This window comes from Sprattus sprattus (assembly GCF_963457725.1).
Source record: "Sprattus sprattus genome assembly, chromosome: 3".
Classification (NCBI taxonomy): domain Eukaryota; kingdom Metazoa; phylum Chordata; class Actinopteri; order Clupeiformes; family Clupeidae; genus Sprattus; species Sprattus sprattus.
The window spans coordinates 2,777,736-2,792,319 of NC_137922.1; the positions used below are offsets into that span (position 1 = coordinate 2,777,736).

The 14,584-nt window shown below is 39.7% G+C and overlaps 1 protein-coding gene across 1 annotated transcript in view; it reads right to left on the reverse strand.

The window, feature by feature from the left end:
* Positions 1–14,584, reverse strand: part of LOC308361684 (transmembrane and coiled-coil domain-containing protein 3-like) — a gene marked incomplete at both ends in the record, with an annotated part of 57,594 nt that overhangs the window by 42,108 nt on the left and 902 nt on the right. Inside the window, 4 exons of the mRNA XM_080834108.1 lie at positions 2,020–2,112; positions 2,278–2,406; positions 7,799–7,990; positions 8,644–8,823. Coding sequence (XP_080690234.1) covers positions 2,020–2,112; positions 2,278–2,406; positions 7,799–7,990; positions 8,644–8,823 — 594 coding nt within the window. The remainder of the gene's footprint in view (positions 1–2,019; positions 2,113–2,277; positions 2,407–7,798; positions 7,991–8,643; positions 8,824–14,584) is intronic.

Genomic DNA, 14,584 nt, shown 5'->3' on the forward strand with positions numbered 1-14,584 from the left:
AAGGGGTGAAAAAGGTGAGGAGGATATTACCCCTCTGGGGGGGTCCGGGGGCGTGCCCCCCTGTAAGTAAAATTTAAATATTCCATATTTTAAAGCGTCAATCTGATGAAGTTTGAGATGCTTTTTTTCCAACCTGGGGAGAGCTGGAGAAACTTAGCTTCAGCCATGAGTCAAAAAATATTTTGGCCTCCTTACTTAGTATTATGCAAGCCATTTCATGCCAGCCTGTCACTGGGTCTATCATTTACAGCATATGAGGCACAATGTGGTAAGGGCACCACAAATGGCTTAATGCATAGCCCCCACGAGAGATGCCGTAACTTAACTTGTCTACTCTTCCATCATGATTGACAGCCAATACAATGTTATGTAATTCAGATTTCAATACATTTTATTGGCGAGGCCCTTCGCGTTAATATTTCCATGCACTCGCATCATCCAGTTATTCAACATAATAAATCAGCGGCGAAAAAAACAATACAATCATATATTCTTTAGAAGTACTAAATGATGCAAAATGTAAGGATCTCTTTTCATTTATGGAATTCTTGTCAAGAAAATATGATTCTATTGTTTTTTTAGCCGCTGATTTATTATGATGAATAACTGGATATATATATATATTTAAAAATATGTTAAGCTCCTATTAAAGTATCCATCTATCTACTTCCAGTGGCACTTGCTCTTGACTGCTTTGCCTCATAGCTTGGCGACTTGGCCTTTTTGAGCAGAGCATCACTGAAGCCTTCCATGTGACAAGAGTCCCCTTTGCAGCCATGCTCACCTTTCTTGTCACCAAAGTGCTTATCATGTCAGTGCTCAGGGTTGCACTGTATTGGGTCTTGTTTATGGTAACGAGACTGAAAATGGTCATCTGACGTCATGATTTGTTGTCTGCAAGGCTTGTAAGTTGACTGGCTGAAATAGTAGGAATTATTTGCTACGTTAACAGTCTGTAGTCAAACACCTTTGCAATGGTCACTTTGCCCCAACAGAGCGATTCAAAGTTAGAACAGGGAGTCTCCGTGGCGTTTGAGTTAATGTAGCTAAATTATCTTACTCCATCAGTTATTCACACCGTAGCCGTCTCGTAACCAGGCTAATCACATCATTGCTAACTTTTTCATACTTGTATCTGAAGGTTATGCCCCTTGAAATGAATCATCCCGTTAAGTTACCGAACACATGTTTTAACGTTTTATATGGTAACATTACGGTCACACCAAAAAAATTCCAAATTCCAGGGATTCCAAAATTGTCCGGGATTTTGCCTCGTCGGATATTATTGTTTCTCTGGGTCTTTCACAAATGAGTTATTACGTCTTTACACGTTTTGGAAAGGGTATCACTTACGTTCCACCTTCTTGCGCGAGCTCTGTCATTGGTCAAACTTTCCCAGTGTTGACAGATATAATTCATTATCCTCCAAATACGATCATTTTGAGCCTTTGATATGATACGCAATTTACAATCTGGCAACACTGAGCACCTTGCCGCCGCCAGCACTAGTTCAGTACAAATGTACATGTCATCTGAATATGAAAAATATGTCCAACCCCCCCCCCCCCCCCCACAAAAACAAAACTCATCGAATCTACACGATTCACGTAGGTCACCTATTTTGTTTTCAAAACGGCGAATTTCGCTGAAAGGTGAGTGATTCTCATGCCTGTCCCTATCATTTAAGTTTGTTATTTATCTGAGCCATGCTTATTCTCCTGATCAGGCATTACAGTGAGGTAATAACCCTTAGTTCAACCCTCAGTGCAAAGGTCAATGATAGTAGCAATGGTGGTACTTTGAAAGCCAATTATTTTCTGAGGTGGTACTCACGGTGAAACGTTTGAGAACCACTGCACTAGAAGTCTCTGTGGCCAGGGAAACTAGAAGGGGTTACACTGAAATTCACTGGAACATTCCGTTCATCCTTATTCAAGCCATTAGCCTCAGACCCAGTTACTTGACAGAGGTGAGTGTTTGAATAGCCAGAATGTTCTTTGAAAAACTTCTAAGCACTACCTTGCGAAGCTGCTCTGGCGAGAACTCCAGGCCCACCACAAACAGGGTGAAGAGCACACCAAACTGCCCGAGAGTCTCCACCTGAACCATAGACTGAAACAGAAACACAATCATACACATTTAAAACAATGCATTATTGTAATTGTTATTATGATTGTTATGATTATTATCATTCTTATAAGATGCAAAATGTTTGTTCTTGTTGCCCATGTCCGGTAAGTATGTGTCATTTTTCATTCAGAGTTGTTTTGCAGTTACCTTGATAGCATTCATCCCAGATGGCCCGAGCAAAACCCCACAAATGATGTAGCCAAACATGGGTGGGAGGCCCATCTGAATGCACAGCCATCCACACGGTAAAGACAGCATCACTATTGATACGACATCCTAAGTCATAAACACAGGAAAGCACAACAAACCAAGTTAGTGACAACTGCTCGAGAGAAAAGGAGAGAAGAGGAATGGGAATATTATATATATATATATATATATATATATATATATATATATATATATATATATATATATGTACGTATTTTACACATATCTTATTTATGGCAATATGAGTACAATGATCATTTTTTTAACCAGGGGATTAACAATGGAACAAATTAACAAAACCAATTGAATTGGTATGCACACTTGTGCACCTTTCAGACACACTGTCTCCCAATTCTTAATGGTTTTGGTCCTCCTTGAATAATAAACCCAGAGGCTGACAAACAGTGCTAAAACAGTAAGTAATGACTTAGTAGTAACAGAACTTCAGCACCATAAACCATTTTACTGCTGAAGGAACGGAACCTTTTTAGATTAGCCAGTCCCACTACGATCTTGCAAGGGATTGCTGTGATTTTTGCAGCCAAAAATAGCTGAATTTGTGGCAGGAATTCACAAATGTGTGATGATTTTGTGATTAAACATGTGATGATTTTGAGGTGTCTTTAACATTCGTAAATACAAAATCAATAGTGTGTATCAGTGACCCATGAAACGCATTAAAACAAATAATCCTCTGTACAGAAATGTTTCCAATTATTGGTATATTCTGAAGATTATAACACATGCTTTTCAAGCTTGGCCAGACTCACCTCCTCTTGATGTAGGTTGTATAAATTGTCTGACAAACAAAAATGAACGACACATAAATTAAATAAATAAAACACATAGTAGACTAGAGTAAAACATTGCTGTTACTTTTTAATAATACAAATGAGAGAAAGTAGAAAGAAAGGTACCCAACAAAATACCTCATGTATCACATAAAATGAGTACTCAAGTAGTGAGTAACTTCATATGATTGATAAGACTGTTTTTACGCTTATAAGGCATATGTTTTATAACACCCCCCCCCCCCCCAATTGTGGCTGGTGGGCTGCTGCTGGCCATTTGGGTGGCATTGTCTATACCTAATCGACTGTACAGATATTCTCTTTGGTCCAGTGATTTCCACTCAGAGACAAGGTGAGTGAAAAACAATTCACACTTGCTAAAAGTAGCCAGAGCTGTGTAAATGTAAAAGTAAGAGAGAAAAGTATTCTGCATTAAATTTACTTAAGCACATGTAACGGAGTAAGCGTAGCACGTCACTACACACCTCTGGCCACAATGACATTCTAGACTGATGTTTGATTTGGTTCGGCAGTTTATAAATCTTAGTTCTGGGTTCTTTACACCATTGGTAGTGCATACTGTCACACAGCAACTTTTAGACAAAAGTGACAAAGAGGCACAAAGGCAATGGAATGTGATTAAATGTCTAAAAATGATCATTTAGAATTAGCTACATAATGTGCGTTTGAAACATCTGACCTCTGTTGTGATGAAGTCATTCGGTATCTCAAAACCATCACTGACCCTCTACTGGATCCCCTGCAGTTTGCCTACAGAGCTAACAGGTCTGTAGACAATGCAGTAAATATGGCCCTTCACTCCATCCTCCAGCACCTGGACACCTCAGGAACATATGCCAGGATCCTGTTTGTGGACTTTAGCTCTGCCTTTAATACCATCATCCCGGCTCTGCTACAGGACAAGCTTCTCCGGCTGAGTGTGCCTGACTCCATCTGCAGGTGGATTACAGACTTCCTCTCTGACTGGAGGCAGCACGGGCGGCTGGGAAAACATGTCTCTGACCCCTGGACCATCAGCACCGGTTCCCCTCAAGGCTGCGTTCTTTCCCCTCTACTTTTCTCCCTGTACACCAACAGCGGCACCTCCAGTCACCAGTCCGTCAAGCTCCTCAAACCCTCATTGGGCTCACCTCTGGTGGGGATGAGACTGCCTACAGGTGGGAAATTGACCATCTGGTGACCTGGTGTGGACAGAACAATCTAGAGCTCAATGCGCTGAAAACAGTGGAGATGATAATAGATTTCAGGAAGAACCCAGCCTCACCCACCCCCATCACCCTGAGTGACGCCCCAGTTGACAGTGTTGAGTCCATCCGCTTCCTGGGCACCATCATCTCCCAGGACCTCAAGTGGGAGCTAAACATCATCTCCCTCACCAAAAAGGCACATCAGAGGATGTACTTCCTGCGGCAGCTGAAGAAATTCAACCCTGCCAAAGGCAATGATGTTGAACTTTTACACCTCCATCATTGAGTCCATCCTCACCTCCTCCATCACTATCTGGTACACTGCTGCCACTGCCAAGGACAAAGGCAGACTGCAGCGTGTCATTCATTCAGCGGAGAAGGTGATTGGCTGCAATTTGCCATCTCTCCAGGACCTGTATGGATCCAGGACCCTGAGGCGTGCGGGGAAGATTATGGCCGACCCCTCCCACCCTGGTCACAAACTCTTTGTGACCCTCCCCTCTGGCAGAAGGCTGCGGTCCATCAGGACCAAAACCTCACGCCACCAGAGCAGCTTCTTCCCGTCTGCGGCTGGCCTCATTAACAAGGCCCTGGACCCCAGCCCCCCAACACAGACTAATCCTTAACTCTTAATTGCACACTAGTCCTGCATTTTCCATTTAATATATTCTGTACATTGTCAAATATATTTTATATTTAGTTTTTCCTATGATTAATAACTAAATATGTGTATTGTTAATTGTGTATGTTTATTGTTTGCACCAACGTCCCACAAAAAAATCCTGGTTGGTGAAAACCTACTTGGCAGTAAAAACCTTTCTGATTCTGATTCTGATTCTGATCAGGAATTAATGTAGGGTAGAACGTTCAGGGTTCCCACGCTTGCCTTGAAAAAAAATTCCATGCTACCTCCTGATTTTCCAGGTACCATATAAAGTGATGATCTATAGGCCCCTGAAGCGCCCCCCTTCCCTCACACACACAACCCCCTAGAACACCTGACTACTTACTTGATTTAAAAGATGTGTCAGTCAAGTCTACATTGTAAATGCTTAGAGATTATGTCTTTTTTTTATAATATTCAGGCATGAAATAATGCAACAAGCTGTAGATGAACAATCAACTGTGAGGTTGACCTATGCTAAAAGTTGGCTAGAAGTCTCTCTCTCTCTCCCTACACCGATCCCCTGCCTCTCTCTCTCCACCGATCACCTGTCTCTCTCTCTCTCTCTCTCTCTCCATCCACCGATCCCCTGTCTCTCTCTCCCTTCACCGATCCCCTGTCTCTCTCTCCCTTCACCGATCCTGTTACTCTCACCCCAGTGTGCTGGTGTACGGCCCTCAGAAAGCAGTGTGCTGGTGTAAGGCCCTTAGGGACACGTTTCTAACCCAGCTCCCACGGCCCTCTCTTCCTCCCGTCCCTGCTGAGACCTGCATGTGCTTGCTAACCATCATTAATGAATCCACATTCAAAACAAACTCCCCTAAATGTGGTGAATTACACGGTTTTAGGAAAAGTCAATGAGTAAAACTGCATATGGGGATCAAACATAGTTCTAGTATTTTAAAAGCAAGGTAAAAATCAGCAAGTTGCAGCCAGCTAGTTAGCAAGATTGCACTGCTTACTACCTAACATTGATAAACCCAGGTTTACCGCACAGTTAAAACAACTAGAAAATGCATTTCCTGAAGGAAATACCAGTGCATGAAATGCAAAAGTTAGGAAAGGAAGAAGAAAAGAAAGAAGAGTGAAAGAAGGAAAGAAGAAAGGAAAGAAGAGTGGAAGAAGGAAAGAAGAGTGAAGAAAGGAGAGAAGAGAGGAAGAAGGAAAGAAGAGTGAAAGAAGGAAAGAAGAAAAGAAAGAAGAGTGAGGAAAGGAAAGAAGAGTGGAAGAAGAAAAGAAAGAAGAGTGAAAGAAGGAAATCATAGTTGAAGAAGGAAAGAAGAAAGGAAAGAAGAGTGAAAGAAGGAAAGAAGAGTGAAAGAAGGAAAGAAGAAAGGAGAGTGAAGAAAGGAAAGAAAAGTGAAAGAAGGAAAGAAGAGTGGAAGAAGGAAAGAAGAGTGAACAAGAGTGAAAGAGAAAAAGAGAGTGAAAATATTGAAAAAGAGATAAAAATGGAGTGAAGAAGAGAGATTGAGTGTGAGAGAAAGTAGACTGAGAGGGATAGAGAGAAAGATGGAGAGATGGAGAGAGAAAAAAGTAGAGAATGGAAGGTGTCTTAATGTTCCTAGTTACAGTTAAATTGAGAGGGACAGAGAAAAGGTTCCTTGGATTTGGCGCAGGTGTCAGTGGAGCACAGGTGCAAGCCAGTTTAAAGACCCTATTATGATGTCATAATGGCCCAATGCAAGTCAATGGGAAAAATTAGATTCGTTTTTATTTAATATCTTAAAAAGTATAAAGTTTAGAAAAGTGAAAAATACATAGCATAAGTGTCCTTTACAAGACCTACGCGACAAAGTTTGAATGAAGTTTCTACGTTAAACGGTTCGGGCTGAATTAATCGCAGAAAAAGGTATGAAGAATAAGAAGAAAATGCCTAGGAATAACAATACAGGGCATTTCATGCACTGTAATAACCTTAACTTGCGTAAGATGTTTCACTGTAGATGTCAAGGCTCCCATGTTGGCTGGGAAATGTATGTATTTGACCCTTCTATTGAGATCGCGAGTAACGTTTCTTGGCTATATTCCCGAAGTCCACCAATCCGAAACTATACTTTTAAAGTCCATTTCACCAGGTTGCCTGCATCAAATTCCAACATCCAATATACCAGAAAGGATGCCAAGAGCATGCTCTACATCTACAACATGGGATCATCCATTTCTATCAACAGTAAAAGCTGTTCACATGTAAAGGTTTTTATAAACGCATCTTAATTCTGTGCTCAATTGTACTATTTTTCACATCATCCAATCAAATTTTCCAGGACAACTGTTTCAATTTCCATGTAAGTGTTCACTTTTGCCCAGTTTCCATGACTTTTCCAAACCTGGAAAATGAAAAAATAAATTCCATGTTTTCCATGGTTTCCAGGTACCGTGGGAACCCTGACGTTGGGATGGCCCATTCAAATCAAAGATACTTTTTGGAACATTCTGAAGAGCCGTATACAAAACAACATTAACAACGTCACTACATTTTTACTAATTTTAACTGTTTTAGGTGTATAGTATACCAAGTATACAATTTTTTACTTCACAACTCTGTTTTAGACATAAGTAGAACAACACACCTGGTAAAATACAATTTGTTCACAATTTGTGTTAATAAAGTGCCATTGTTTTCTATCAGTATTTATCAGCAAACATCAAATCAAATTTCTGAAGGCAGTTGTCATTCCTTTGATAACCAACAGGTCACAACTATTACACAAAGCAGCTTCAAGATAAAGACATCAGTTATGACCAAAAAGCACAGCCTTGGAGGAAGAAGAGCTGTGTTGACAGAATCTGACCTTGATGAAGTGGTGATCGGCACGGGACATGGTGGAGTCTCTGGGTCTGGTGAGGACATACTGGTTGTTCTGGGAGTCGATGAGCATGCTGAGGCCAAGGTTCTGCTCAGGTGGCTCTCTGTGGGATAGATTCCTGTTTTTCAGAGGCTCATCAGCGTCCTCCACCCTCAGCACTGCTTCAACATTCATCCCCTTCATTGGATGAGAAATGGGTCACAGAAGTCAGAGCAAAAGAGAGCAAATTAAGTGTTGAGCATTTCCACCATGGTCTTGTAGAGTTTAAGATCATTTATTTCCCATTTGAATATATGCACAAATAATTCCAAAATAGACCAAATTACCAAGCCTGAGGTGTAATTCAAGACACATTTTAAAATAAAAACAAGGTGTTGACTAGTGTTAGAGGAATTACCCGTGTGAAAGCTTGCCCTGCTCTCTCCTATTATGCAGTGGCATATATTATAAGTGTTCTGGCAACGCCCTATCTGTTTTACACATACATGGTAAATAAAGCAAAGTGTTGTATATGCTTCAGCAGGGATGGAAGTCAAGATTTTCTTAATCGTAAAATCTACCAGCCACTCAAATTTTTCACCAGCCACCCGTTTGTAATCACACTTCGGTTTTAAACTTTTCTTTAATGTTTGACTTTCTTTTTTTAGAAAAAAAAACCCATCTTGATGTACACACACTAGCCCATTTATCATTTTTTTCTCTTTCGACACTGATCATATATTCAAGTTTTTCCTTTAATTTGTCACCCAATGATGCTTGTGGCTTACCATACATTAAGGGCACTAAAATCAAGACAAGTATCAAGGCATTACTAGACAAGTATTACTAACCTCTTTCTTGTAGTCAAAGGCATGGTCCTCAATCTCTTCCTCCAGGCGATCAGCAGCCTTCCTCACATCCTCCAGTATCCCCTCAAGCATGGAGAGAGTTCTGTTCTGGTCCTTAGCGATCTTCAAGGCCTCCACCTGGTGCTTCTCTGCAGCCAACAGGTCCAAGTACTCCTTCTCCTCCTGAAGAAAGAAAGGAGAAAAGAAACAATAGTAATCTATTGTTCAAGTCGATCGAAGAAGCACCGGTCATATTCAATTCTGGGGTTAGTTTCACTCCTAGTGGTAAATCAAGGCAATGATATCATACTTCCACTAACCCTGGCCTGAATGAAGGTAGGAATAATCAGAATGGTCATTGTTTGGTATGTTATACCTGAATATGATTCACGTGAACACACCATATTCAGTAAAAGTTAATGTACAAGCATTTGAAACCTTGTAGCAAAGATAGGAACGGTCACTAAGCCCCATGTGAAATCAGAACGTCTTGAATTTCTCTTCTATTTCCAAGACTACAATATGTGCAAGGATCATCCAGTTCTTAAAGCAAACACACCTTATGGACGTTATGGACTTAAGTAGTATTTATTGTTACACCAGGTTTCTATTACTCGTAGCTTGACTGTTCTCTCCCTTGTAAGTCGCTTTGGACAAAAGTGTCTGCTAAATGACTAAATGTAAATGTAAATGTAAGATAAGAGGAACCGAATGTGACTCAGTCACTAAGTAAAAAAATTCTTTTGATTTATTTATGATTTAATAAACAGCACCGAGTTCCAATTTGGATGTCTTTAATTGCATGGATGGTTGCATTCAAACTTCTTTCAAATTGCTAAAAATATATGAGGGATAAAGGATTATTTTCAAAAAACATTCACTGTCTCTGTCTTCAGTGCTCTGCCTCTTGTGTGATATGTGATCTGATTAAGAGGCTAGCTCGAAGTGCACTGTAAAAAAAAAATCTGTAAAAAAACAGTAAATTACTGGCAGCTACGGCTGCCAAACAAAAACCGCAAAATTAAAGTAAAACATCCTAATTCAAATAAAGTGCAAAAACCCTATATTTACAGATATTTCCATTTAAGGATTTGCAGAGAAAAACTGTTTTTTTTATAGATTTTTCCTCAATTAATACAATCAAACACCATTAATAAAGTTACAGCCCTAACAGTTTAGCAGAGAAAAACTTTGTACAGATTCTTCCTAATTTATTACGAGCAAACACCTTTTATTAAGTTAGGGTACTAAAAGTATAGCAGAGAAACACTGTTATTTTACAATGTTTTCCTCGATATTTAAGATTAAAAACCTTCAATAAAGTGGCAGCCCTAACAGTTCAGCAGAGAAAAACTGTTATTTTACAGATTTTTGTATCTATTATTAATATCGAACACTTTCAATAAGGTGACAGTACTACAAGTTTAGCAAAAAATGCTGTTATTTTACAGATTCTTCCTAATTTATTACGAACAAACACCAGTCATTAAGTCAGGCTTCTTAAATTAAGATTAAAAATCTTCAATAAAGTGGTAGCCCTAACAGTTCAGCAGAGAAAAACTGTTATTTTACAGATTTTTTTATTATTAATATCGAACACTTTCAATAAAGTGACAGTACTACAAGTTCAGCAAAAAATACTGTTATTTTACAGATTCTTCCTAATTTATAACGAGCAAACACCATTCATTAAGTCAGGCTTCTTTAATTAAGATTAAACACCTTCAATAAAGTGGCAGCCCTAACAGTTTTGCAGAGAAACACTGGTATTTTACAGATTTTCCCTCATTTATTACAATGAAACACCTTCAATTAAGTGACGGCAATTCACATTTAGCAGAGAAACTGTCATTTTCCAGATTGCTCCTACATTTTTATGATCAAACGCATTCAATAAAGTGCTGACACATGCTCAAGATTGTAAAATGATGGTTTTATTTTGGAAGACAATTATTTCAAACATTGACTTGCAGGGTTTGTGATGTGAAGAGTTTCAGGTGATGCAGAGTTTATTGATGGAGTACAGACGGGGAACAGGACACAAACAGAGTATACAAATCAACGAAAGGGTTAACAGACAGAGTTCTAACACAAAGATCTAGGAACATGAACTAAAGATCGCACAGAGTCTCACTCTGGCTACTGTGCGCAAGGGCAAAGAACAGAGGTACACGGCTACAGGCCGGACAAGACAGTCACATTACTCCCGGTGCCGTATGCACGGCACTCTGGATAATGCAGTCCTGAAAGTCTGCCGGCACCGAAATGGCTGACTCGGAAGCCAGCAGACAGGGAGCTTGCGGGGCTGGACGCCCACGGACAGAGAGCTTGCTGGGCTGGAAGCCAGCTGACAATGGGGTTGTAGTTGCCGGTGGCCGGAAGGCGGAATCCCAGGGACGTAGAGTGGGCCACAGAGCTAGAAGACTTGGGCAAAGGTTTCACCCTTGTAGCGACGAGACCAAACACGGAGTGAGGGGAGTGCAGGTTATATATAGGAGTGAATCAGGTGTGTGTGATCATGTGATTTGGGACCTGAATGCAGTGCAGCTGGGATGGTGAATGATACTGATGACATGCAGCTGAGAGCATGAGTGAGAGTGAAACAGGTGTATGTGCTTGTGTGATTGAAGGGGGCGTGGCCGGAGCGGAGCTCAGTAGGAACATCACAATAGCCTCTACCCACAAAAGTTAAAACATTTGACTTCAGACTCATATTAAACTACATGGAGTGAGTCAGTCCATTGCAAAGTAATTTCCCCCTTGTCTCGTCTTTATTGTTCTGCATTGCTCTGGGCCAGCCAGATCCAAGGTTAGGTCAGGTCAAAAGTATTGGGACACCTGATCATCACACATATATGAGTTTCACGCACATCTCATTCCAAAACTACTCTATAACAGTTGCCTCTCTTATAGGAAGTCTTTCCACAAGATTTTGGAGTGGGTCTGTTGGATTTAGTGCCCATTCAGCATTAGGGAATTTGGACAATGGTCTTGTGTGACTAGACCAGGCTTGCCGATGCCGTTAGAATGGGTCCCAAATATGTATAGTGGTGTTTAGTTCAGGGGTGGCTTGATTTTAACCGAATGAACAAAGTGAGTCTGTGACGGGGCACCTGTGTGACCCACCACTGCAGCCTGTAGGCTGCTGCTTTTGTGGACTGGGTGAAGGTGTTTTGGTGTGTGTGTGTGTTACATGTTTGATGTTCATGTCTTTGTTCAGTTAAAATCAGCACACATTCAATGTCTTGTCTCTGAAATTTTCTGTTTATTTAGTTTAACAATAATCATATTGTCATATTTCATACCGTTTGTCAACCGGTGTTTAGTGTCTAAGTTTGTGTTGTGAAGATGGCGCAATATATGGAGTTTATGTTTAATGAGATTTGGCTGCTTTATTATGTGTCGGCTATGCCGGCACCAAGCCTAATTGCTACCATGTGTAGTCTGTGTTTCCTAGTTGATTGGGAGTTTGATTGTTTAGGTATGGCTGCTGTGAGCCACAGGTGTTGGTGCCTTGCTGATTGACACACCTGAAATCAATGATTGGTATGAGCCAATTCAAGGTGCTTGTCAAGGCTACTTAAACTTACCTTTGTTCTTTGTTCAGGAAAGTTGCCAGTTTAATAGGACGTAAGTCCTTGGAGCTCTCACGATGGGCTAGTTACCTTGGTCCTTTTATTTGCTTTTGTTTTGTTTCGTAGTGAGAGTGATCGTGTTTAATAAGGACTCTCACTGACCAGTTAATGGTCCTTTTTATACATGTGGTCTTATGTGAATTGCTTATTTGTTGGTGGCTTCATGCATTTGTCCTTAGTGAAAACTGTATTTTTTATATTGATTTAGTATTGTCAGTGTTTTAACTGCCTTTGTGCCTTATTTGGGTTAATAAAAATACCCATCTTTCTAACATCTTCAACCTCCTGAGTCCTCTTATGAGTAACATCTTGCTCTAAGCGTGAAGGCTATCCCGACCTTTTACAGAGTCTTATCTTATCAGGATAACCCAATCAGCCAGCAAGATACGGGAACCTGTAACTAATATCATAGGTTGACTGACCTGTCAGTCTGACACAATGCGCGCACCCAAGACTATTTTGTTGCTATCATATGTCCATGGTTGCTATGGTAAACTCTGCTAAGTCTGTGCGTGAAAAACATAAACTAATACTTTCCTTGACTGGTCCACACATGTGTCAATCATGACTGTAGACCAATGAGATGCAAAGATATCCGAGTGCACAACAGAGAAGGTGGGATGTAATCAGTAATTCACGTGCATTTGTTTTGCCGTTTAGCCACGCAAGTTTTAGACAGTTCTATAACGAAATGCAGTTGTACAACGAAACACATTTATTCTACATCATCATGGCTTCTAAAAATAAAACAGTGAATCAGCCCCCAAAAAGATTGTTTTTATGGGGTAACAGCAGCATTGAAAGAGCTTCAACCGTTGGATGACGAGAAGATTAAAATAGAGTCTGGTAGAATCAGAAAGCAGCAAAAGTCACGGAAGAGTATATGGAGAGATCACCGATTATTTATCTTCTAACTTTTGATTGGGATGAGATATCAGTTCCATTTGTTCAGGTGATGGCATACCCTTGGGGGCACACAATTTTATGACATAACTGGCCATTTCAATTCATTTTCCCACTTAAATCCACAGTAATCTAGATGCAAAAGGAAAAAGAATTAGGGGGCGCCTATATTTTGGGAAGGTTATCAACATCTTTCTAAAATTTGAGATAACATATATGGTACTCTAAAGGTATTTTATCATAGCTTGAGGGGCACTTTTGTAACATCAAATTGAAATTTGCCATCATACTATACTTAAGACTCAAAAGTAAGCCTTTACATTTGGGCATGGAATTTTAGGTAGAATTTGCCAAAAAACATCAAGGTTCTAACAGGTTAATGAAAATGGGTTTGCTGAATTTTTGAGGAATTCACTGTAAATTTACATAGAAACATGATAAATTGTTAGTATGTACATAAACCTTAATATAATGAGCTACATATTTAATTTCAGATTATCAGTGTAATTTTATTTACATTTGCATGTATTTTAGAAAAATGGAAAAATTATGTATAAATAATACAGTTATTTTCTGTAAAAAAAATAGAAATCCATGTAATTTGTCATTATTGGCATTATCCTTAAAATAGCAGTCGTGTTTTTAATTTATAGTTAACCTCCATTATTATACGTAGTTTTGTATACAATTTCATAAAACAGAAAACCACAGTAAAAATGTAGAGTTATTAACTGTAAAATTAGGTTGTTTTTTTACAGTGTGAGCAGAGAGTTTGTGTGTGAGTTAATGTGTTTTGTACGTTCAATGATGATTTGCTTTGGATCGTTTCCTGTTCTGCAGAATAGGTGGAGTTCAGTTATCCTTTTAATTACAACATTATCAACACACCTTTGTGTATCGATATAAATGACTGCAATTATGCAGCGAACATGGTGTAATGAACAAACTTAATGGTACAAAATATTGTGTTAAGCTCCCACCTTGTTCAAACAGGAAGGCATACTTGCATAGCAGCTTTTGTGAGCTAGGCTGTAGGCTGGCATTTAAGTAGTGTTTTATGCACTGTCGTTATTGCTTCACACACTAGGCAAACACAGCTTGTGAATGCCAAAGCACTGTTGATACAAACTAAGGCATACAAATTCTGATTGCTGTCATTTATGATAATTTAAAGGCTATATATTTCTAACCACACAAACTTGTTAGATGAGGCATGGTGTATAATACAACAGGTGTAGAATAAAAGAGCTATACAAATATGCACAATGCACCGCTCTGTAACACTAAAAAGATTCTTTAGAGAAAGCGGTAAATGTGGGCAGAGTGGGACTTCCAGCCTGCAGCACGTAGTACAGAATCATGTGGAGTGAGTGGAGAGCTACAAAAACACTGGATGCTGACCAGAA